Source organism: Triticum aestivum, chromosome 6A (assembly GCF_018294505.1).
Source record: "Triticum aestivum cultivar Chinese Spring chromosome 6A, IWGSC CS RefSeq v2.1, whole genome shotgun sequence".
NCBI lineage: Eukaryota > Viridiplantae > Streptophyta > Magnoliopsida > Poales > Poaceae > Triticum > Triticum aestivum.
Window position 1 is genome coordinate 74803089 of NC_057809.1, and position 24000 is coordinate 74827088.

General features: G+C 46.8%; 1 protein-coding gene across 1 annotated transcript; it reads left to right on the top strand.

Moving 5' to 3' along the window:
• Nucleotides 1–18920: 18920 nt before the first annotated feature.
• On the top strand, nt 18921–23523 carry LOC123130316 (uncharacterized). The gene is made up of 2 exons (XM_044550238.1): nt 18921–20302; nt 23170–23523. The coding sequence occupies exon 1, from the start codon at nt 18988–18990 to the stop codon at nt 20296–20298; it is 1311 nt and encodes a 436-aa protein (XP_044406173.1). The 5' UTR covers nt 18921–18987; the 3' UTR covers nt 20299–20302; nt 23170–23523.
• Nucleotides 23524–24000: the final 477 nt, after the last annotated feature.

Genomic DNA, 24000 nt, shown 5'->3' on the forward strand with positions numbered 1-24000 from the left:
ATTGTTTGCACGGTGCGTTCGGCTGTTCGTTACTGTTATATTGGTCAGGTTTGCGTAAGGGGGAGAAAGTTCTTCGTTTCAGGATGGCGTTTGTCAGCTGATGCAGATGCTGCTACTGCTGCTGATCGTGGGACGAGAAGGAATATTTATGGCCATATGCTTGTTGGTAGACATGCCAGGTCCAATGGCTGTCCTCTTTTTCTCATCGGTCATGTTCTCTTTCTTACATTACAATTTACAATCATTGTCCTTTCCTCCCTCGGTCTGATGTGTACATGCTTGATGATCAAGAACCGTTCAGGTTCCCTGCTCCGGGCACATGCACTTTGGAACGCAAGAGCAGGTAGCTCTTCGTCCATGGAAGCTTGCACAACTCGTGATGAAATGCGGTTGGCAAGCAAGCTTGGATTTCAAAGAATCGTCATAGAGAGTGATGCCCAGGAGGTGGTCAAACTGTGTAACACATACTGCTTTGATCGTGCGAAGATTGTTGCTATCTCTCAAGATACAAGGGAGCTTATTAGAGGCTTAGGCGGAGGTGTGTTGGTGCATGTGGTTCGTGAAGCAAATGAGGTGTATCATGGATGTGCTAAATAGGCTAGTGAGCTTAGGCGGAGGTGCATGTGGACTAACTACGGCTCTACCTTCCTTCATGATTATATGCAGTTATCCCGTAATCCCTCTAAGTAATATTATAAAGCTCCTTGTTAGAAAAACAAAAAATATTGGTCTAGTAGCCCTGCGAATGTGGTGTTTCGTTGCTGCGTGTGTTGGTCAGAGGGTGGTGGGGGGAGGGGGTGGGGGCGTCGAATAGAGGAAGTATGTACTTACGATGATAACACATAAATACATGCCACACATTTGGACGGTCCACACCCCTAAACTAGCGCGACCTACCAATCCATAGCTTCCCATGGGACCAGGGTATGCATGCTAGATCATAACTCGCTAGAGCATCAGAAGCATTCTCTCCAGCATATTCCCTGGTGGTTTCCAAAATAAACTTTCTCTATCCATGTTGCTTCCACACATGCTCCCGATATTCTATATCCCCAGGTCCAGTAATCATGTATGTTTCCTCATACAAGTGATGTTTTCTTTCATTCCATAGTTGTTCCCATTATTATAGAATAAACATGTTTCCAACACTAGAACCCATGCTTCACGATTCATAGTCGCATTTTTCTCGAAGCATTGTCAAGCTTTATTTCTATGCTATGAATGCTTCTATTTCAGAACACAATTTTGTGATGATAGAAGACCGGAAAATGTAGTACCAAAACATTGTTATCGCACCCTCACAAAAAAAAACATTGTATTGTAGTGTAAGAATGAATCACATGTATGTTCAAGGTAACATGTCGTGTTTCATGTGTATGACATGTAATACTAATGCATTTCCATGATAGTGAGCCAGTGGAAACACATTTTGATAGTTGTCGAAACGGGAACAGAAGTAGTACTGAATCATTGTCATCTGTATGTAAAAAATGAAGCAAACATATAAATACTTGAAAACATGTCACATATGATATCAGAAGCATGTATGTGGTACTAAACCCAATGAAGCGCATACATAAAACGCTAGGAAATGTATATAGAGACCACTGCAACAACTGCATTTACGATGTTCCCACTCCCATGCATACAATAAGTCACAACGATGACAGCAGAGATGATGCCGACTCAAACAAGATCATCTTTCAAAGGAACGTTCTTCCAGGAGGAGTGTGAATGTCGCCCGAGATCGAGACGATGACCATGAGAACTAAGGGTGGCACTGAGTCGACTACGAGTAGTAGGAACGAAGTCTCGGTTAGGAGCAATATGGATGCCTCAACACTACAGGAGAGGCTTGCGCACCAATGGGATCATATATCAGTGAAAAGCCTCCTCGTCACACTTCCCATCCCCCCGTCTTCGTCAATATTATGGCCTCACCCTGTCATCTCTCGTGGTCAATGCCCTCGTCAACGTCATGCTTCTCGCCCTGCTCCCGGTCGACATCCTCGCTCAACGGTGAAGAGCGTGAAGCTTTCGACAGACGGCTTGCGGTGGTTATTCTAACTCTTATTTACAAGACCTTGGATCGATTATCGATATTCAATAGTAAGGAAGATGGCTTGGTGAGATCAGACATCGGATAATAATTCTCCTTAGAAACTGCCTTTAAGGAAAACTAATGAAAATTTGATAAAATTACACGTCTTTGAAAGCTGTGTTTTGAGGCAATCAGCTAAAACAAAACGACAAGCTTCATGCTTCACGCCGACATTCCTTTATCCACATCTTTGCAAGAGACATGCATCTTGTGAAAGCCCTGTTGGATTAGACACTATGTCAACAAGTGATCAGAAACTCAATAATCCTGATACGTATCTAGCTGTGCTGGCAGCTCCTTTATGGCTTCCTACTCTCGGCAAAATTTGCCTGGTTGCATTCTTTCTCGCCGTAACGAGACAGGTTCTTTATGATGTGTATCTCTGCTACATTTGCTAGAGTATTTGGACTGTGAGAAACAAAGTCACCTTTGATGCACACCTCTCGCAGAGATTGTTTTCACGATGCGTTAAACTGTTCGTTACTGTTATATTGGCCAGGTCTTCGTAAGGAGGAAGACGGTTTTTCTTTTCAGGATGGTGTTCGTCAGCTGATGCAAATGCTGCTAATCATCGGACGAGAAGGAATATTTATGGTCAAATGCCGCTGACGCACATGCACTTTGGAACGCAAGAGCAAGTAGCATGTAGGCCGTGAAGCAAATGAGGTGCCTCATAGTGTGCGAAACAAACTAGTGAGCTTAGGTGGAGGTGTTTGTGGACTAACTACACCTCTACCTTCCTCCATGATTGTATGCAATTTCTTCGTAACCTAATATATAAAGCTCCTTACTAGCAAAATAAATGTTTGGTCAACTAGCCCTGAGAATGTGGTGTTTCATTGGTGTGTGTGTGTGTGGGGGGGGGGGGGGGGGGGGGGGGGGGGGGGGGGGGGGGGGGGGGGGGGGAGGGGAATGAGGTGCCTCATAGTGTGCGAAACAAACTAGTGAGCTTAGGTGGAGGTGTATGTGGACTAACTACACCTCTACCTTCCTCCATGATTGTATGCAATTTCTTCTAATATATAAAGCTCCTTACTAGCAAAATAAATGTTTGGTCAACTAGCCCTGAGAATGTGGTGTTTCATTGGTGTGTGTGTGGGGGGGGGGGGGGGGGGGGGGGGGGGGGGGGGGGGGGGGGGGTCGTATGGAGCAATCTCGAGGAAGTATGTCTTTACGATGAGAACATGGAACACATTTGGATGGTCCGCACCCCAAAACTAGTGCAGCATACCAATCCCTAGCTTCCCGTCGGACCATGGTATGCCTGTTAGATCAGAACTCGCTGGATGCATTCTTTCGAGCATATTTCCCGGTGGTTTCCATAATGAACTTCCTTTAACCATGTTTCTTCCATACATACCCCCAATATTCACTCCATGTCCCAATAATCGTGTATGTTTCCTTATACACCTAATGCTTCCTTTCATTCCATTCGTGTATGTTCCTTATATACCCAATGCTTCCTTTCATTCTATTAGTTGTTCCCATTATAGGATAAACATGTTTCCAACACTACAAGCCATGCTTCATGATTCATAGTCGCATTTTTATCCAAGCATTAGCATGGTTCGTCTTCGCGCTCTGTCGCTGAAGACGCCGACGCTCGCGGGCGCCGCTATCTTCTTGAAGACGTCGTCATGACGTTCCTCTCCGTGTCCGGGTTCTGATGAAAACCTCTACCTATTGTAGACTCGGCAACAACGACGCCTAACGCCATTATCCCTCGGGGCGTTGTTGTGGAGCTTAGGTGTTATAGGTCTTAGCACGGTGTTGCTTTAGTTCATCTTGTACTTTATTTCGGTAGCATAGTCGCGCTCGTTCTGCGTGATCCGATTATCTTGGGATCGGCAGTGTTTGGAGGCCACCCCATCTCCTTGTGTCCTTCGGCCGCCTCGACAACGGTGCAGCCCGCCTCGCCTCCAATGCGGAAATCTCCTCTTGCCTGCAGCCAACGGAGGGAGTGCGCCACGATTGCCTTCGGCCTCTGCCCCGAGATGGTATGCGCCATCGCGGTGGCCAGCGTGAGGGCCGACACCGCTCCTCGCATCCGACGTGGAGAGCTCCTTTTGGGTGCGGCCACCTGAGGGAGTGCGCCGTCAGGGCCAGTCCTAAGGGGGGCCGAACGGGGCAGCCGCCCCGGGCCCCCGGTGCGAGAGGGGGCCCCAAAATGCTGAGCATTAGGTATTGTCCTTGATTTTGTTTTTCCTTTTTCTATGATTTCCTTTCATAATGCGGGATGCCCTTCCTTAATCCACCATTTCCTTAATTAATTATGATCCATAAAATAGGGGTACTACTATTTATTCCTATTTTCCTTCCTTACCAGCAAAGGTGCGATTGGGAAACACGTAGGAGTTATTGTATGCGATTAATTAGGGGTAGTTATGAATAAACATCTCCTGATTTTTTTCCTTAATCCATGAGATTACTAGTGTACAACCATGTACTCAGAGAACGGATCACCCCCTGCATGGAGATTGATATTCATCTCATGCGTGCAACCGCCGCCTAGTGCAGGCCTGAGTCGGAGGAGTGCGACCTCACTAAATCTCCGAGATCATATACAAGTTACAAAGACCCGAAAAAATGTACAAGTTACAAAGAAGAGAAGGTATGTTTCTGATATCTATTTATGCATGTAGTCTATCCCCTATGAGATTTTACCAAGATGGTTGATCAAAGTTTATAAATGATTGCCAACATTGCCTCTTCACTATCGCAACTAGCCTGTTGGGGATATTACTACTGGGCGTAAACCGGTCTATCTGGGCCGGGTTAACTTCGTCAGTAGTTAAGTATGTTAAAGCCCAAGAAGACAGAGGAGGGCTCAAGGCCCATGGTCGGTTCAAGGCCTGTAGCCGTAAACCGGCATTAGTAATTAACCTGAATTGTAAGTTAGGAATAAGTAGAGACCAAACTGGACACATCTATGAGCCGGTATTGGGACTCCGTAAGCCGACGGGAGTCACCCGTGTATATAAGGGGACGACCCAGCGGTGATTCAGGAACATACAACAACTCGAGACATAGACGAAGCTTGTTGGCTCCCTAGTCATCGAAACCCCATCAATTCCATAACAACTAGACGTAGGCTTTTACCTTCATTGAAGGGGCCGAACTAGTATAAACTCTCTTGCGTCCTTGTGTCCGCTTTAACCCCTTCAAGCTAACCCGTCGCGATGGCTCCACGACTAAGTCCTTTCTTTAGGACATCTGCCGTGACAAAACCACGACAGTTGGCGCCCACCGTGGGGCTGTCGCACGATGGTTTCCGGTTTTTGGAGGGCTGCTTTGAAGGACTCGAGGGCTACGCTATAGGCCGGATGACTAAGAGTCATCGCGGTAAGCTCTACATCGACAACGCAGGCTGGGGCCCCGAGGCCGGCTCAATTGAGTACGGGTACCGGGTCCCCTTTGGTAGCATTCACGTTTTCATTGGCAAGATCGGTTAACCGGGCCCTGAGATGGACATCTGCACCGACCTCGTCGAGACGGCTCAGCGTGCGCGATCCGCCCGGGTTAAACCGGCCATGAAGCATGCCTTCGTGGGAGTCATCCATGGAGGAAGTTATGAGGACGGATCGGAATTTCGCGGCGCGACCGTCGTTTGTTCCGGTGACGAATCTTCGACCGGGGAAACCGAATCTCTTTATCAGCTACAAGATGGCCAGATTGGGAGTTGTTCCGATGGCAATAGTATTCCGGACCCCTCTGATCTGCCCAACCGGGTTGGAATATTCATGGCCGGAACACAAGCAGCGCTTCATTCTTCGACAGCTGCGGCAACGGTCTCCGGTTCGGCAGCGGCGACGGCTGCCGGGGCAGGAGGCCCTGTGCGCCCGCCGGCTCAGGTTCTATCAGAACTATTTGATGTGTTGGTTGTGCTTATGGCGGAAGTTAATCCGCCGGATCAGGACGTTCACAACGCGGAGATTGCAAAGGTAAAGGAACAGATCACCCAAGCCAAGGCGGATCTGGCGGCTGAGGACACCAGGATGGCCGCAGAGCGGGCCGCCTTAGATGCACAGGCCTACAAGCTTATGTTGGACCAGAGCGCGTCGCATGAAGTCATGAGGAGGAAGCACCGATCCCGCTTACCTCCGGTTTTCGAGGCCAGAGACCTTTTCAACACTCCAGGACCAAGAGCCGGCAATCCACTGGAGGGAAACCGAGCAGAAGCCCCTGGGATCGGTGCACCAGTTCAGCCTCGTCAGATGGACCCGCCCCGTCAAAACACCGTTGTACCTCAGACCGCTTTAACACCTCCGGGTCACTACTCCAACCCAATGGACAATCTTGTTGCCGCTGCTGCACGGCTGGAGGCCATTCCAATTGAAGGTGACTCGCCGCAGGCAGTAGAGATGCGACGGGTCAAGGAACTTCTGAGGACAACTTTGGCCCAACAGGAAGCGTACTCGTACAGCCGCGACCGGATCCACTCGACCCCCCGTCCAAGCCGGAGCTATAGCAGACACATGGATGAACCGGCAGTGTCGAGTAATGAACGACATGGGGCACCCCGTGACAACAACCCGACGGGTGGTGCTGATGACGCTCAGGGAGTGGTGGACCGGGCCCGCGCGCAGGGAGGCCGAGTTAGCCACACAGCATCAGGCTCGGCAGCTCACGCCGGTTCGTCCAACCACCTTGACTGAACCTGGTGTTACTTCTAGTTCTTTGGGGGTGCCTTGCCTTATCCCCGCTTTACGCAACATGCGCCTGTCCAAGGATTTCAAAGGCCCACGCAAGGTACCAAATTACACGGCGGATCAACCTCTAGAGACATGGGTGGAGAGCTATGAGATGGCCATGGAGATGCTTGATGTGGATGACGCGGCGTGTGCGAAATACTTCACCATGATGCTCGAAGGAACGGCCCGTACTTGGTTAAAAAGCTTGCCGGCTAATTCTATCAGTTCATGGGCCCAATTACGAGCCCGGTTTATCAGCAATTTCAAAGATACATGTAAACAGCCTATGTCGATAGTGGACTTAGCTGCATGCGTCCAGGAGGAAGGAGAATCAACGACTCATTGGGTGCGCCGGGTTTCACAAGTGTTGCACTCCTCAGACCGCATCAACGCTGACACCGCAGTATTAACCCTAGAAGGCAACTGCCGGTTTGGACCCCTGAAGCTGAAGTTGGGATGGATGAAGCGTCATTGCACCGACATGGGGACCCTCATGGCCGCTTTGGTGAAATATGCTGATTCTGATAGCACCAAGGATCCCGAATATGATGATGACAAGACAAGGAAAGGGAAGAAGAACAGCAGCTCCAAAGGTCAGCAGCATCACTGGGCAGGCAAAGGTGGAGGAGGCAAGAGTAAAGCGGGTGGTAACATGGACTTTCTGGCTAATACCAACGCACAGGACAATGGCCAGCGACGCAATGGTAGGCCGAAAAATCGTAATGGAGCGCCCAACCCTAACCCAAACCACCTAAACTATCTGCTAAGCCAGCCCTGTCAAGACATGGGACGAAGGAGGCGCCGGCAAACCACCTTTGGAAAGATTGCTTTATTATGCAGGAGTTCAAGAATTCTAATAATTTCCGGTATGATCACGAATCTGGCGGAGGCTCGGGATCCGGGCCGGGTTACGGAGGAGGAATTTCCGGTTCAGGATTCAATGGTAATCCGGGCGGACATAATGGTCAAAATAGTCAGAACAACCAGGGTGGTTACAACCAACAGCAGCAACAATCAGGTTACTAGAGCAACCCAAAGCAGTTGAGTAATGGGCAGTACCATGTCTTCACCACTAGCTTGGACAAGCGAGACCGGAAAGTTCAGAGGCGGGCGGTCAACTCTGTTGAACCGGCCATACCCCGTTATCTACGTTGGTCTAAACAACCAATCATATGGAGCAGAGAAGATCACCCTCCCCAGGTCGATAATCCGGGTCAGCTGGCTTTGGTGGTGGCGCCTCAGGTGGGAGGTTACAAGTTCACCAAGGTGCTCATGGATGGAGGGAGTAGCATTAACATCCTGTACTATGAGACCTTCCGTCGTATGGGACTAACAGATAAGAATCTCAAACCGTCTAATACAGTATTCCACGGTGTAGTGCCTGGCAGATCAGCATATCCCGTTGGTAAGATAGCTCTGGAAGTGGCCTTTGGGGATTATCATGATTCCAGGTCGGAGATATTGACGTTTGAAGTGGTGAAAATCCAAAGTCCATATCATGCCCTGTTTGGGCGACCGGCCTACGCCAAGTTTATGGCTCGGCCCTGTTATGTGTATTTGCAGCTCAAGATGCCGGGTCACAAGGGGACAATAACGGTTCACGGAAGCCGCAAAATCGCTTTGGAATGCGAGGAAGGAGATGCGGCTTATGCAGAGTCGGTTTGTGCCACCGAGGAGTTGAAGTACTATAAAGACAATGTTGATCCGGCGGACATGACTCCGTTGAAGAAGCCAACTACGGAGCATGATCCGGCCCTGAAGTTCAAATCGGCAGCAGAAACTAAGCTTGTTGACTTCGTACCTGGTGATTCGTCCAAGCAGTTCAGCATCAGTGCCAACTTGGATCCGAAATAGGAAAGCGCGCTCATCAAGTTCATCCGTGGGAATCAGGACATTTTTGCATGGAAGCCCTCTGACATGCCAGGTGTACCGAGGCAACTCGCTGAGCACACACTTAATGTGGATCCTAAATATAAACCGGTGAAACAGTTCCTCCGCCGGTTTAACGAAGAAAGACGCAAGGCAATTGGAGAAGAGGTAGCCAGGCTCGTAGCAGTTGGCTTTATTGTTGAAGTTTTTTACCCTGAGTGGCTTGCCAATCCGGTGCTGGTCCTCAAGAAAAACAGCACCTGGCGCATGTGTGTGGATTACACAGATCTTAATAAGGCTTGTCCAGCAGATCCTTTTGCTCTCCCCCATATTGATCAAATTATTGATGCTATGGCGGGCTGTGAGTGTTTAAGTTTTTTGGATGCGTATTCTGGCTATCATCAGATCAAAATGGCAGTTAAGGACCAGGAGAAGACGACATTTATAACTCCCTTTGGAGCCTTCTGCTATGTGCCTATGCCCTTCGGGCTCAAGAGTGCCCAAGCGACTTACCAACGGTGTGTACAAAATTGTCTTCACAAGCAGATTGGCCGTAATGTACATGCTTACATGGATGATATCGTGGTTAAGTCCAGGGAGAAGGAGACTCTGATTGATGATTTGAAGGAAACCTTTGATAACCTGAGGACATACAAGATGATGCTTAATCCGAACAAGTGTGTCTTTGGTGTACCGGCGGGCAAGTTATTAGGCTTCTTGGTGTCCAATAGGGGAATTGAGGCTAATCCGGAAAAGATCACAGCCATCACCTCCCTCGCTAAACCGAAGTGTATCAATGATGTTCAGTGCCTGGCAGGCCGGATTGCTGCATTAAGACGGTTTATCAGTCGCCTCGGTGAGAAGGCAATCCCTTTGTATCAGATGTTGAAAAAGACGGATCAGTTTGTCTGGAGTTCTGCTGCTGATGAAGCATTTGAGGACTTAAAATGGCAATTGGCCAATCCACCTGTGCTCGCTGCGCCCATTGACAAGGAGCCATTGCTGCTATATGTTGCTACTAATGCTCGAGCGGTCAGCGTGGCTATTGTGGTAGAGCGAAAGGAGGCAGGTAAGGAGCATCCGGTTCAACATCCGGTCTATTATATCAGCGAGGTGCTCATTGAGTCCAAGCAAAGGTATCCGCATTGGCAGAAGCTGGTGTATGGAGTTTTTATGGCAAGCCGGAAGCTTAAACAATACTTCCAAGGGCATCCAATTACAGTGGTCAGTTCTGCTCCTTTGGGAGATATCATCCAGAACCGGGAAGCAACTGGCCGGATTGCAAAGTGGGCTATAGAGCTGGGGCCGTACGGTTTGAAGTATGTGCCTCGGACAGCGGTTAAGTCTCAAGCACTTGTTGATTTCATCAATGATTGGACGGAAATGCAAGCACCTGAAGAAAAGCCGGATCATACGTATTGGACCATCCATTTTGACGGATCCAGGCAATTGGAAGGCTCGGGGGCTGGAGTCGTATTAACCTCCCCACGAGGTGATAAGTTTTGTTATGTTCTCCACTAATGTTCCCTTGTACTAACAATGCAGCTGAGTATGAAGCCTTGCTCCATGGTCTCCGGATTGCTAAGGAGATGAATCTAAGTCGAGTTAAGTGCTTCGGTGACTCGGACCTTGTGGCTCAGCAGGTGTCTGGCACTTGGGACTCCAAGGACCCACTCATGGCAGCATATCGTCGTGAGGTGGATATTGTTGCAGGTTATTTCAGAGGCTATCAGGTGGACCACGTGGACCGGCGGAAAAATGAAGCGGCGGACGCTTTAAGCCGGCTGGGCTCTCAACGCAAACCGGTCCCGCCCAATGTTTTTCTGGATGTGCTACACAACCCGTCAGTGAAGATCCCTGGTGAAGAGGATTTGGCTATTCCTGATCCGGAGGCTCAATTGGTGGCAGCTCTTCATGTTATTCCGGATTGGACGCTTCCTTACCTGGCGTACAAGAACCGGGGCGAGTTGCCAGAGGATGAGATTCTAGCCCGACAGATAATCCGGCGATCCAAGTCCATGGCTATCATCAACGGCGAGTTGCATCATTGCAGTGTATCAGGAGCTTTTCAACGTTGCGTGTCCCCTGAAGAAGGTCGTGAAATTTTGCGTGAGATCCACGAAGGAGATTGTGGTCACCATGCCGGTTCAAAGTCTCTGGTGGCTAAAGCATTTCGCCATGGCTTCTATTGGTTAACTGCTCATGCTGATGCGGAGGATCTGGTCAGACGATGTGATGGTTGCCAAAGGTTTTCAAGACGTGCTCATGTACCGGCTCAAGAATTGAGAATGATTCCAATTACTTGGCCGTTTGCGACTTGGGGGCTGGATATGGTTGGGCCTTTCAAAAGGTCCAAAGATAAGAAGACCCACCTCCTGGTGGCGGTTGACAAGTTTACAAAGTGGGTGGAGGCAGAACCTGTTAGCAAGTGTGATGCGGCCACGGCGGTTCAGTTCATCAAAAAGGTGATTTTCCGGTTTGGCTTTCCGCATAGTATTATCACAGATAATGGTACCAATTTGTTCAAAGGTGCTATGAAGGAGTTCTGCGAACGGGAGCACATCCGGCTCGACGTTTCATCAGTGGCACATCCACAGTCCAATGGTCAAGCAGAAAGAGCTAATCAAGAGATCCCGAGAGGCATCAAGCCCCGGCTCATGGTTCCTTTGCAGAGAACGCCGAGTTGTTGGGTAGAAGAATTACCATCTGTGCTATGGAGCATCAATACAACACCCAACAGATCAAAAGGATACACACCGTTCTTCATGGTTTATGGAGCGGAGGCGGTTCTCCCCAGTGATATCCGTCATGATTCACCTCGTGTAATGGTTTATATTGAAGCGGACAACGAGACAGCACGGCAAGATGCTTTGGACCGGTTGGATGAAGAGCGTGACATCACAGTCGCCCGATCGGCGATTTACCAGCAGGATCTTCGTCGTTATCACAGTCGTCGGGTCAGAACCAGAACCTTTCAGGAGGGAGATTTGGTGCTTCGGCTCATCCAAGATCAGACTGATATGCATATGTTATCCCCACCTTGGGAGGGGCCTTTCATGGTCAGCAAGAATCTGCACAACGGGTCATACTATCTGATCGATATTCGAGAACATAAGGACTCACGTACATCAGAGGAGGAGACCAACAGGCCGTGGAACATAGCTCATCTTCGGCCTTATTATACCTGAGCCATTGGTTCTACTTATGTACATATTACAGCGATGTATATATTAACTATAATAAACTGGAACCTCAGCTAAAGCGGGGTATCTGTTCTTTTACATCATGTGTGGTTACACGGAGTTGTTTTAAAGCGACTTCCGGTTTACCCCTTGAGTTCGCTTTGCTAAAAGCATCGTATTATATCACTTGGAGGATTGGTCGTGTCCGAACCAATACCATGCCTCTTGATAGGCGAGAGCCACCAGATCACTTGGGGACTTGGTCATGTCTGAACTAGTCATGCATCTTGATCGTCCTAAGGCCACAGAATCACTTGGGGGCTTGGTCAAACCCAAACCATGACCATGCCATTTGGTCGGCATAAATGCCACGGTTTCATTTGGGGACCTGGCTGACTAGAACTATAGTTACACCTAACGGGAGCTTGGTCATGTTTGGCCATGGTAACGCCATTTGATCAGCTTAAATAAACCTTTTTTGGCAAACGGTTTTTTCATTGCTTTTGCTTCACACTTTTCTTTGAAGGGTTTTTTTTTCTTTTTATTGCGTTTTTAAACCGACAAAGTTTTTTAACCAATCAATTGACGGAACACAGTTCACGTCAATCCGGAGACTATTTTGCCCGGTTTGATCCTTGTTGTTAACATCCTCTTATGGAGTAACACGGTGTTTATTATAACCCGGCACAGTTTACATGGTAAACCAGCGTCATATATATATACAGGAGCTGTTATCTCCTCCAACAGTGTGGGTTTGCAAAACTCCGCTTCAAGATTGGCCAAGCCAACTTCACACTCAACGATGGCAGGTATTATGTATCTCAAAATTTTGATCATATATTTAAAATTTCGTTTTGGATGTTTTGATTTCATATATACAGACATCATATTCCGCCTGACGGTACAACCGCGGTGGCACTTGATGAATTTATCATTTCAGAAAGTGTTTTGGAAAGTTCATTACCACAGGAAGAACAAATTATGCACGAAGGCATATCAACATCAAAGGTATCAGCTAGCCTATTACAAGGCAACATGGTGCCCATAATAATATAATTGTTTTTCACAAAGGAGAGGCAGTTTTAAAACCGGCTTCCGGTTCAAGCTTGCTCACCAGCCTGGCCTGATGGTTGTGGGTCATCCTGCGCCGCTTCAGCCTCTGTTTCTCTACCCAGTGGCTGGAAATCCACAGTTGTCCAGTCGATTCCCATTAATGCTTGAAAAACAGCTTCATCATGGATCAGCAATGACGGGTCAATATCGGGAGCGTAAGTATGCTTACGGATTGGAGGGATCAGATTTTCCGATTCATGGATTGCTGCAGCTATTCGCTTGTTCTGACTGTCATATTGCGCTTGATAATGAGACAAGTCTGCTTCCTCAGCCAACTGACAAGCTAGCGGACGTACCTCCCAGTTTATTGCTCGCAGATCCGCTTCACCAAATTCTGACCCATCTTCCTTCAAGCTGGGATAGCCCTGAGCCGCTTCAATAGGATCAAAATCCGGCACCCAGGCTTTTGCCCGGATTAAGGCATTGATTGCACCGGTTCGAGCAGCAGATTTCTTCAGCTCTTCAACCCGGGCAGGAAGCACTGACAGTTTCATCAGAGTATCTTGAATCAAAGTGGGCACCGGTTTGTTATGAGACGCGGTACAGATGATCCGCTGGGCACCAGTATACAATTGTTCAACCAATGTATAGGCGGCTTTCAATTTCTTCCGCACATCTGACCCCAAGCGACCAATGCGTGAACCTGAAATACCATAAAGGGTTAATAACCGGCGACTCTGTAAGAAGGCAGAGCCAATTCAGAAGGCAAGCTGGCTTACCAAAGATATCAGTGGTCATGGCATGCACGTGCCGCTTTATGCTGGTCAGTTCATCCGTCACTGGTTTTAGTGCAGCCTCGGCATCCTCTGCTCGTTTGATCAAAGCGGACTTTTCAGTGGCCCAATCCGCTCGTTTCTTCTTGAAGTTCTCCTTAAGTTGTTCCATGGCGCTTAAAGCGCTGGCCAATTCCTCTTTTGCTTTGGAGGTTTCAGCCTGTTGGGTTTTCAGATTTTCTTGAAGATCGATGACTTGGTTTTCTTTCGTCTTCAGCTCCGCCTGCATGTATACAGATATATGCTTCGACAAATCGGTATAAGGATTCAAGTACCAACCACATAACAAGTTATGCGCTTAGCACTTGGGGGCTAATGCATATTCGATCTTCATCTTTCAATTGTTTACAAAGTCCCAAGATCAATACAAGTATTCAGCTTGGCACTTGGGGGCTAATGGCTATTTGATCATATATATTCTAATGCGACAGTTTCAATTACTTAAAGTACCGGTTTAACTACGCTAAGTTGAACCGGCCCTTGGGGGCTACATCAGCGAATTTCAAAGCATCAAGATTTATATTATTAAGTCCCAGTTTGAAACAATATTTCAAACCGGCCCTTGGGGACTAGGAGAGTCAGCAAGAATGGAAGCATACAAGCAGGAAGGAGCATATGGAAGTTACCTCATATTTATCTTTCATCATATTAACCAGACCGGCTTCATAGTCACGACTGGTATACAGCCGGTTCAGATAGCCGGAATGGATATCTTGGGCGTTCAGAGCAGCGTAAGTCATCAGATCAGCGTTCCACTTGCCTTTGCCAAAGGCAGCAAATTCTTCCTTGGCAGAATGTTTGGATAAAGCGACAGGATTGCTTGGCTCAGTATGGCCAGTGCCAGTAATGACAACCTCATCATCCTTGGTACCGCTGGTTTGCATTGGAGCTGTTGGCTTGTTAGTAGGTTTTGTTGGACCGGTGAAGCTTTCAATCTGAATGGAACCTGTGGGCTGATGGATAGGACCTGAGGTATCAGTAGGTCTCTCTTCAGCAATAAGATCATCATCTTGCTGCGGTGGATCGTTGGGAATATCCTCAGGAATAGCCGCTTCAGCATTGGGTGTCTTGCCTGCTTCAAGAACGACATCTTCTTCGGCCATTTTGTCCAGGCGGGCCTTCTTGCTTGGCCTAGGTTTGGCTCTGAGAAGAATAATAAATCAAATACAGCATATGTTCTAAGGCGATGTACTGCAAACATCACAATAAGTATAGCTTACGCAAGCACCGTTTTAAGCGGTGGGAGCTAAGTAGCCGATGACTCGCCAGAAGATGAGTGGGAAGTAACCTGGTAATCGGAGTCAGACAGATTAAGAGGTTGATGAAAGCAGCCCGCTTTAGGACAAGCACTGACAAGCAAATTAGAGACCTCTGAATGGCGTTTCCGAACCGGACTATTCGGTAAACCGGCGGAGGTAACTACCTGGCCGCTGTGCCGGGTTGTGCGACGAGCTTCGTGTTGTTGGGTCTTCATAAGAAATTTAGGATCCAAATAAGCAAGAGGATGAGAAAATTTAACTTTCCGGTTTGCCTGGAGGATTTTTTGTGAAGGCAAAGTTTCTGAATCGGAAGAGAGAATAATTACCTCTGCAACATCCGCGTGGCTGGCTTCGGCATCATCCTAACAAATATCATCATCAATAAGACGCATGAAAAATAAACCAAGTGAGTCAAGCTCTACCTCAAAGTCCGGATTATCCACATCATCATCAGGGGCCGGATTAGAAGATGTAGTGGTTCTTTTTCTGTGGGCAGTCTTCTTCACAGCTTTAGTTTTTTGCCGGGTTGCTCTTTCCGGTTTGTCTGGTTTTTCTGGTTTCTCCTGCGGCAGTTTTTTGCTCCAAAACGGATCATTGCCCTGATTATGCAGACACTGATATTAAACAATGACCAGACATATCAATAACAGATTCAGCAAAGAGAAAAATCAAAATCTTACAGCTGGCGGTTTGTTGGTGGCACAGAAGGGAAGCAGGCCGGTTCTAGCGCAGAAGTGTTCCGGTTCATTCAGCATCTTATTTACAGCCTCTTTGATTTCTTCATCGGAGAGCTGGATTTTTGAATGTCGCAGTGGGTCATCAAGATTGTCAGTATACTCGCACATCAAACCGGAGCGCTGACTAAGGGGCAGTATGCTCCATGATATCCAACAGCGAGCGAGATCAACCCCTGTTAAACCGTTGGCCATAAAGGCTCTGAGCTTTGACAGTTGGGTAGCATATTTGCTTCTCTCCTGGGCAGTAAATCTTTGAGGAAAAGGGTGTGTATTGCTGAGCCGCTCCGGACGAAATCCAGGCAAGGGATTCTCACCAGCAGGGGAGGTGTCTTTGCAGTAGAACCATGTCTGATTCCACTCCTTGGGGATGACTGTGCAGCTTGGCGTGAGGGTATGTGACCTCTTTCCTTTTCTGAATCGCCACGCCACCCAACTCTGTATTAGAGCCATCATTAAACTCAGTACAACGGTTTAGATGGAAAATGTCTCTGAACAATTCCACTGTGGGCTCCTCTTGAAAGAACACCTCACAGAGTACTTGGAAGTGACACATATTTGTAACAGAGTTGGGGCCAGTGTCTTGCGGATGGAGTTGGAAATCGGCTAAAACATCCCGGTAAAATTTAGAACCGGGCGTCTTAAAGCCCCGGGCTAAGTGATCTACGAAAACAACAACCTCTCCTTCTCGAGGTGTGGGAGGGCATTCTTTGCCAGGAGCCCTCCAATGGATGGTATCTTTGCTGCCTAAAGCGCCAATCAGGACTAAATCGTCCAGTTGATCCTCTGTAACACGAGAAGGAACCCAATTGCACTCATATACTTGCTTGGCCATGATGGAATCTGCAAGGTAGAAGGTCCCGGTTCAAAAATGCATTTGATCAAGGTACGTTGGTATGTGCACTGTTAAACCTGAGACAGAACTATCTGAACCGGAGTTTCATGAAGCAACCAACATCTGGCGGTTCAACAAGGGGACTAATGGCATATACCGGTTTGGAAAATTTTCTATAAGGTTAAACCGCCTGATCTAAGCATTGAAAAGTTGAGATTGCGGATGGACAAGTACGCAGAAACAGGTTTCACAAGATTTCTTTACAGCATTGGATCTGAAGCAAGTTCAGAAAAGAGATAAATGCTTAGAGGTTCAAAGGAGCAGTACCGAACCAATGAGCAAAACGTTCATATAGATCTATGGTTTGAGATGCATAAGTGAAGGCGAAGGTCAAACAACTATCGTTGCACGGAGTAAAGACTTGCAAATTCATCTAAAGATCTATCGTATGAGCAAGATGCAGACGATGAACACTGAAGAACTGCGAAACCCTAGGCCAGATCTGCGGGGGAAAGGATAGAAGATTTACTGGAGCTGAGGAAGATGCGGAAGGTTGCCGCGATGTTCTGGTGCGCTCAGGTTGATGCAGCGGCCAAGGATGAGGCAGAGGTCGACGGCGGCGGCGGAGCTCCGAGGCTGGCGACGCGAGGAAGACGAAGAAGGCACGGAAGGAGAAAAGAAATGACCCTTCGGTCCTATTTATAAGGCGAAAGAACATGCGTCAGGCGCCACAATCAAGGGGCCACAAAACGGAGCTGTCGCCTCGATTTCCGCCAATCTATTAAACAAAGAAGCATAATGGATAGCTTCGTTATGACAGGTGACGTCACTCCGGTTTACAGCAATCAGAGAAGATGACATCATGGCGGTTTACCAAATTATAAAAAGATGTTGAAGATGAAGCTTTTATCAAAAGGATTGACATGAACCCGTTCAAATCAATCTGGGGCCTAATGTTGGGGATATTACTACTGGGCGTAAACCGGCCTATCTGGGCCGGGTTAACTTCGTCAGTAGTTAAGTATGTTAAAGCCCAAGAAGACAGAGGAGGGCTCAAGGCCCATGGTCGGTTCAAGGCCTGTAGCCGTAAACCGGCGTTAGTAATTAACATGTATTGTAAGTTAGGAATAAGTAGAGACCAAACCGGACACATCTATGAGCCGGTATTGGGACTCCGTAAGTCGACGGGAGTCACCCGTGTATATAAGGGGACGACCCGGCGGCGGTTCAGGAACAGACAACAACTCGAGACATAGGCGAAGCTTGTTGGCTCCCTAGTCATCGAAACCCCATCAATTCCATAACAACTAGACGTAGGCTTTTACCTTCATTGAAGGGGCCGAACTAGTATAAACTCTCTTGCGTCCTTGTGTCCGCTTTAACCCCTTCAAGCTAACCCGTCGCAATGGCTCCACGACTAAGTCCTTTCTTTAGGACATCTGCCGTGACAAAACCACGACATAGCCTGTGCTAATTGATTTATTAGATACTTTTTTTTGCGAATAAATACTGTTTATACAGAGCTCTTATTGGGGCTATCAATTTTTTAATACAGCGATATGCTGACTGTTGAAATGGAGGAATAAGTCGAGAGACTTTATACATATCAAAGCAAGTGATCATAGACACTTAAATCATCTGCTAGTCTTGCCGATGAACTCGCTTCTAGATTGTGATCCAAAATTAGGTTAATCTTAATTGAATATATTAGTAAAGAAAGAGATTTATAAGAGAAAAACTATATTTTCGTTGGTTGACATTTAACATATTTTCTTGTATTTTTACTATGTTTATGTTAAGGCCCTTGAGATTGGGATCTAGTATTCTAGTTTCGTCTCGGACCCCGAAATCTCAGGACCGTCCCTGTGCGCCGTGATTGCCTCCGGCCTCTGCATCGAGACGGTAGGCGCCGTCGTGGTCGTCGGCGGCCTCGCGACCACCCTGGTGTTATCCACTCTCTCTGCTCTCACTCGCTTGGAGGCCAACTAATGAAAATGAGAAGCGGTGTGAAGTGGCACGGAAAGGGAATACGATACATGCGGCGCTCGCGACGGGGCGTTGCTTTTCCAAACGAGAAAGAGTGTGATGTGGCTGATCCCCTGCTCTAAGATTCGTGCTAATGATCCAAGGGTGGAAAAGACGTTCAGACTGGGGTCATGGAAACCTGACATTCGGGGGTTATAGATTCCCAAGAATAATGGTTGGATACAGCGCCGCCGACGGCTCAGCGGCTCGGCTGCCGGCAGCAAACGAAGGGGGATAGAATTAGCAACCTCATGCTAAATTCCGTGAGCCGCAATTAGCAGCCTCTCGCTTAATTCCGTGAACAATTTGGCTCACTCCCTGACAAGTGACAACCTAGCTGCTCTGAACTCCGCTCGAAACCCTAGCCGCCCCCATCATCCCCTTCCTCCCACCCCGCCGCCCGCCATGCCCTCGCCGGCGCCGCACCTCGTCGACGAAATCCTGGAGGAGGTCTTCCTCCGCCTGACCACCCCGGCCGAGCTCGCCCGCGCCTCAACCGCCTGCCCCCGTTTCCGCCGCATCATCACCGACCGCTCCTTCCTCCGCCGCCACCGCAAACGCCACCCACCTCCGCTCCTCGGGCTCGTGAACGTGGATGGCAGCTTCCAACCAGCCGAGGCGCCCCACCCCTCCGCCCCGCTCGCCCGCGCTCTCGCCGACGCCGCTGATTTCACCTACTCCTTCGTCCCCGCGCCCAGCAATGGCATCCCCTGGCATGTCCGCGACGTCCGCGATGGCCGAGTCCTCCTGGAGGCCTGCCAGGTTTTGGAGACCCTCAAAGACATGGCGCTGTGTGATCCCTTGTCACGGCGCTACGTGCTGCTTCCGCCCATACCGACGGACCTCGCTGTCCAGGAAGAGTACCCATTTGATATCGTGCCCATCCTTGCTCCCATTGCGGATGATGAAGATGATATGTCGTTCAAGGTGATATGCTTAGCCATCTATGGTTCCAAGCTAACCGCCTTTGTCTTCTCGTCTGTCACACAGCAATGGTGTATAACTGCATCTATCGGTTGGAGTTTGTTAGACGCGCATCACCCTCCCCTTGGACTGTGCATGTTTTCCACTTATGGGTTCTGTGGCTTGCCCGGTTTCGACAACGAGGGCGGATGCTTCTACTTGGCGTCACCTTTGTTAGACAAGTTGTTCGTGCTGGACACACAAAAAATGGAGTTTCTCACTGTCAAATATCACACTGGCTATGATATACTGGTCAGACACCTGCCTGGCCGGATAATCGAATTTCTCGCCAGATACGGTGATCCCCATATAATTCAACCTGGCCAGGACAGAAGTATGCGTGGCATTGTAGTAGGTAGAGAAGGAGACCTCGAGATGTTTTCTCTCATCGGTGATCACAGCCCAAATGGCTCATTTGATCTCTATCATACGACTCAGCAAAGCAATGGTGAATCTTCCAATGAATGGCGGATGAAGAATATTATACCGTTGCCTGGAGGGCATGACTATTTCACCATGAGTGCGGCTGAGGGATTATTGTTCCTTGGAGCCACTACAGAAGATCAAGTGGGCTTTGATAGAGAGTCTGGGCCGCCATTGTCCAGGATTGATTGGGATGTAGATTATTTTTCGCTTGAGGTCAAGACTTCTGAAGTGAGGAAGGTTTGCACGAGCAAGGGGAAATTCTTCCATGCTGAACATGTTCACTGGTACTTTGGCTACCCCCCGTCGCTGTCAAAACCGAGTGTATGAAGTGGTAAGTTAATTTGTTTTATGATCGTTGTGCTCTGCTGGCCTAATTGTTCATGTAGATGTGATTGCTTTATGCTGTTATACAAGACATTGTCAAAGTAGGGTAAGTTGGCATGATCTGTTTCCTGGTCAATAATTGCCTTGCAACATGGTAATAAAGTTAACAATTTCATTTCATACCAAGAAGGGTGTATATACCCCACCAAGTTTGCATAACATTTGCTTCAGTTAATGTCTGAGGGCCATTTACATCTAAGGAAAGGCGTTAATTTATCCTTTGCGTATTAGTTTCTGCTACATTTTGTTAACTGGAACCGGCTAAATGATCATTTGTCCCTCTTATAGACATACTACCTCTATTATTTGCCCCTCTTTAGATAACATTTGACCATTAATTTACTCTTGTTTAAATTTTTGTGCGTACCATTTTCGCCTTTCTAGTTAGTAGGCACCAACCCATGCAAATATGACATCAGTTACCTGCAAAAGAAGTATGACATAGGTTACCTGTAAAAGAAGTATGAAATAGAATTATAGGGAAGGAATAGGAGTACACTCTTGCAAGATTTTAAAACTGCATGTATGTTTCCAGTTGTGGTGAAGCCTGGTACTATATTTTCAGTAACTTTATACAGCTTTGTGAAGCTACTGTTTGGTATTTGTTTGTGAAAGTATAAATGTTCTGATATATGTTAGGTTAATTAAAATTGAGGCATATCCTGCTTCATATTTCGTTAATAAACTTCTGGAAGCCATTCATATTAAGGTTTTCGGCGCAGTTTTGCCTAGAAACCGTGCAGCTTTATTCTCTTTTCATAAATTGCAGGAACACCCTACCCATTTGGAACAAAAAGCTGCCCATATGTCTTCTATTTTTCTTTTCTTCTTTGAATATGATTTGGCACATGCTCCGGATGATTGGACAGATTATAGTTAGACTCCATTGACATGGTTCTCTTTGTAGCACATGAATAAGAGTCCACATGATACCTAAGACGACACATACGTAATCAAAGATTCACATCGTGAGATTTCGGGCATCCATTTCTTGAAGCTACGTGTTATTTTTATCTATCTCTAAGGAAAAGGGCTAGCTGTAGGGCATAAGTGAGCCTTCAACCTATAAACTCCCTAGGACTTTTAAAAGCTATCATTTAAATATATCAAAATAGTCTTCAAACACAATTTGGAACACTGATGGGTGATTAGATATATTTAAGTACCCTGTCAAATTTGATATTATCAAAATACTGTTTACAACGAATACACAGACATTATTCCCAAGTAGTAATATAAATATTTTATATAAAATATTATTATTCAAAGTGTAGAAGGTATAACCTCACTAAGTTTCCAAAATCTGGGGGAGTAATCAAATAATATTATTGCTCTTAACATGATATGAATTTGCTTTATTGGGTACGTACATGAACGTACATCAATTTGAAGAGCGTTTGCTTATTGAATTGTTTTCAAACTTTTCCTTCTACTGCACTAGCACGGAAGCTGAATTATCCGTTTGCATCCAATTAGTTGTGCTATTTCAGATTTATTAGTAAAGCAGTAAATTTTGGTCAATTCGAGCAGCTCTAGTGTCTAGTCAATCCAACGGGCGAAAAAACTCAAAGCACATGCATCTATCTTTATCATGAATGCATTGTGGCATTCGATGGTTTCCACTAAAGAAGGAAAAAAAGCTGATTAATTAGGCAATTTTAAACGTACACATGGACCTTATTGCTTCATTAGTATGGGAGAATCCCACCCCACCTTGTATTTTCCAATCAGCTTGAACGCCTTTGGCAGGTTTGCTACAATGCTACTGAGATGTAGGTGACTTGAACTATTGTTCTGATTGATCTGATATGGCCGCCACGATCTGTACGACGTCCCAAACGTGGAGTTATGGTGGATTCATTACGATCTGGACCATACAGATAAACCCAATGGGTTATATCTGTTTTATTTAGAGTCAACATGGTGGCTCAGAAGGAACCCCCAATTAGTAAATATATAAGACAAGATGCAAAGATATGGTTTTGTTCCAATTCCACAATTCAAAGCCTTCTTTTCCTTCTCTTTTTACCTTTGCTCCCATATTCATGTTTGGCTTGGACCATACTGATACTAGCATCGGTGGTGGCGTGGCAGTGCGAGCCCCACCGAGTAGTTTGCTAGGCTGCAAGGTCTCGACGTGACCTGTGGAGAGCTATCGACGAGCTTGCAACACTCCTAGGTGCAACAATGCCCAGCCCCACAACAAGTGCAGTGCTGCAACAATGGCCGCCGCACTCGTTGTATGTGGTTCAGTGTCGATGTTTCTACAGCTGCTGATGCTTCAAATTCCAATACTGATTCCACAGTTATGCGCAGGTAGATGGGCATTATCATTAGTTGCGGATCAGTGCTTGCGCATGGTTCAATTATTTCCTTCTTTTTTTATCAATCAGGTTCTTGTTCAGAAAGAGCACAGCTTGGCATGGACAGCTGTGACTTGACAGTTGACAGGAGCAGAATGTAAGAACAAAAACAATCTCAGGAAAGGGAAAATAAATGGAAGTGACCACAAAAGGGTAGATCATCAATCCAAAAATCTCGGGTATACCATCAATTAGAATCTAGGTTATGCGCGATAAATAATGTGGGTATGTTCATAAGAGGCTCAAATAATCAAATATCCTACATGGAATAGAGGGACTCCTTAATTAGAACCTTGAATGAGGAGCTTACGTGCCTTTAGTTTTGAGCTGTGAATCTGTGATTTACTTGTCGATTTTGTACGGAGCGCTTTATTGTGAAACCCTTGGAAGAAGAGTTTTTTGTTGCATCCACATGATTCTAGTTTGTTCTAACTAGTAAGTATATCTGCAGGACTGATGAACTTGCTTTGCTTCTGTTGTCTTTTTTTGGGCCATGCATCTGGAGCCTTTGAAGAGAAATGGAGGATGGGCAAAAAGATGGTGCCGCGCAAATAGTACTTGAGCATGGTATTATTTACAGGGAATCATTGGTACTTGAGCATTGGTATTAGTATTTTAGTCGACGTATACTTTGCTACATATGTTGATGTTAAGCGTGTCAAAGCAAGACATGATGGGAGCAAGGTGAATTTTGGCGAATGTTTGTATGTAAGATGCTTGTTGTTGTGTGTGTTTGGAAAATGGTCGTATACTTTTGTCGAAACTCTCAGTGGTTGCAGCACATTATCCTCTCTGCTCAACATGTTCATGGATCTGATGATTCATTGCTGCTTTCATTGCTCGTGCTGGCTTTGAGCATTCACAATTTTGTGTTTTGTTGGTTGCCTTTTGAAAGCCGCGTTTTGAGGCAATCAGCTACAACAAAATGGGCAAGCTTCATGCTTGGCGCCGACATTCCTTTATCCAACATCTTTACAAGAGATATGTATCTTTTGAATGGCATGTTAGATTAGATACATAGGTTTCAGTCAACAAGTGACCAGGAACTCAACAATCATGATACTTGTCTAGCTGTGCTGGGAGCTCCTTGTTGTCCTCCTACTCTTTGGCAAAGTTATAATACCTGATAGCGTTCATCTTCAAGCGAGGAGATAGGTTCTTTACTATGGGTATTTGCTAGAGTATTTGGACTTTGGGAAACTCACAAAGTCATCTTTGCTGTTCTTTTCTCCCTTTGTCTGATGTGTACATGTTGCCACAAACTTGCCACTGGGAGCACATT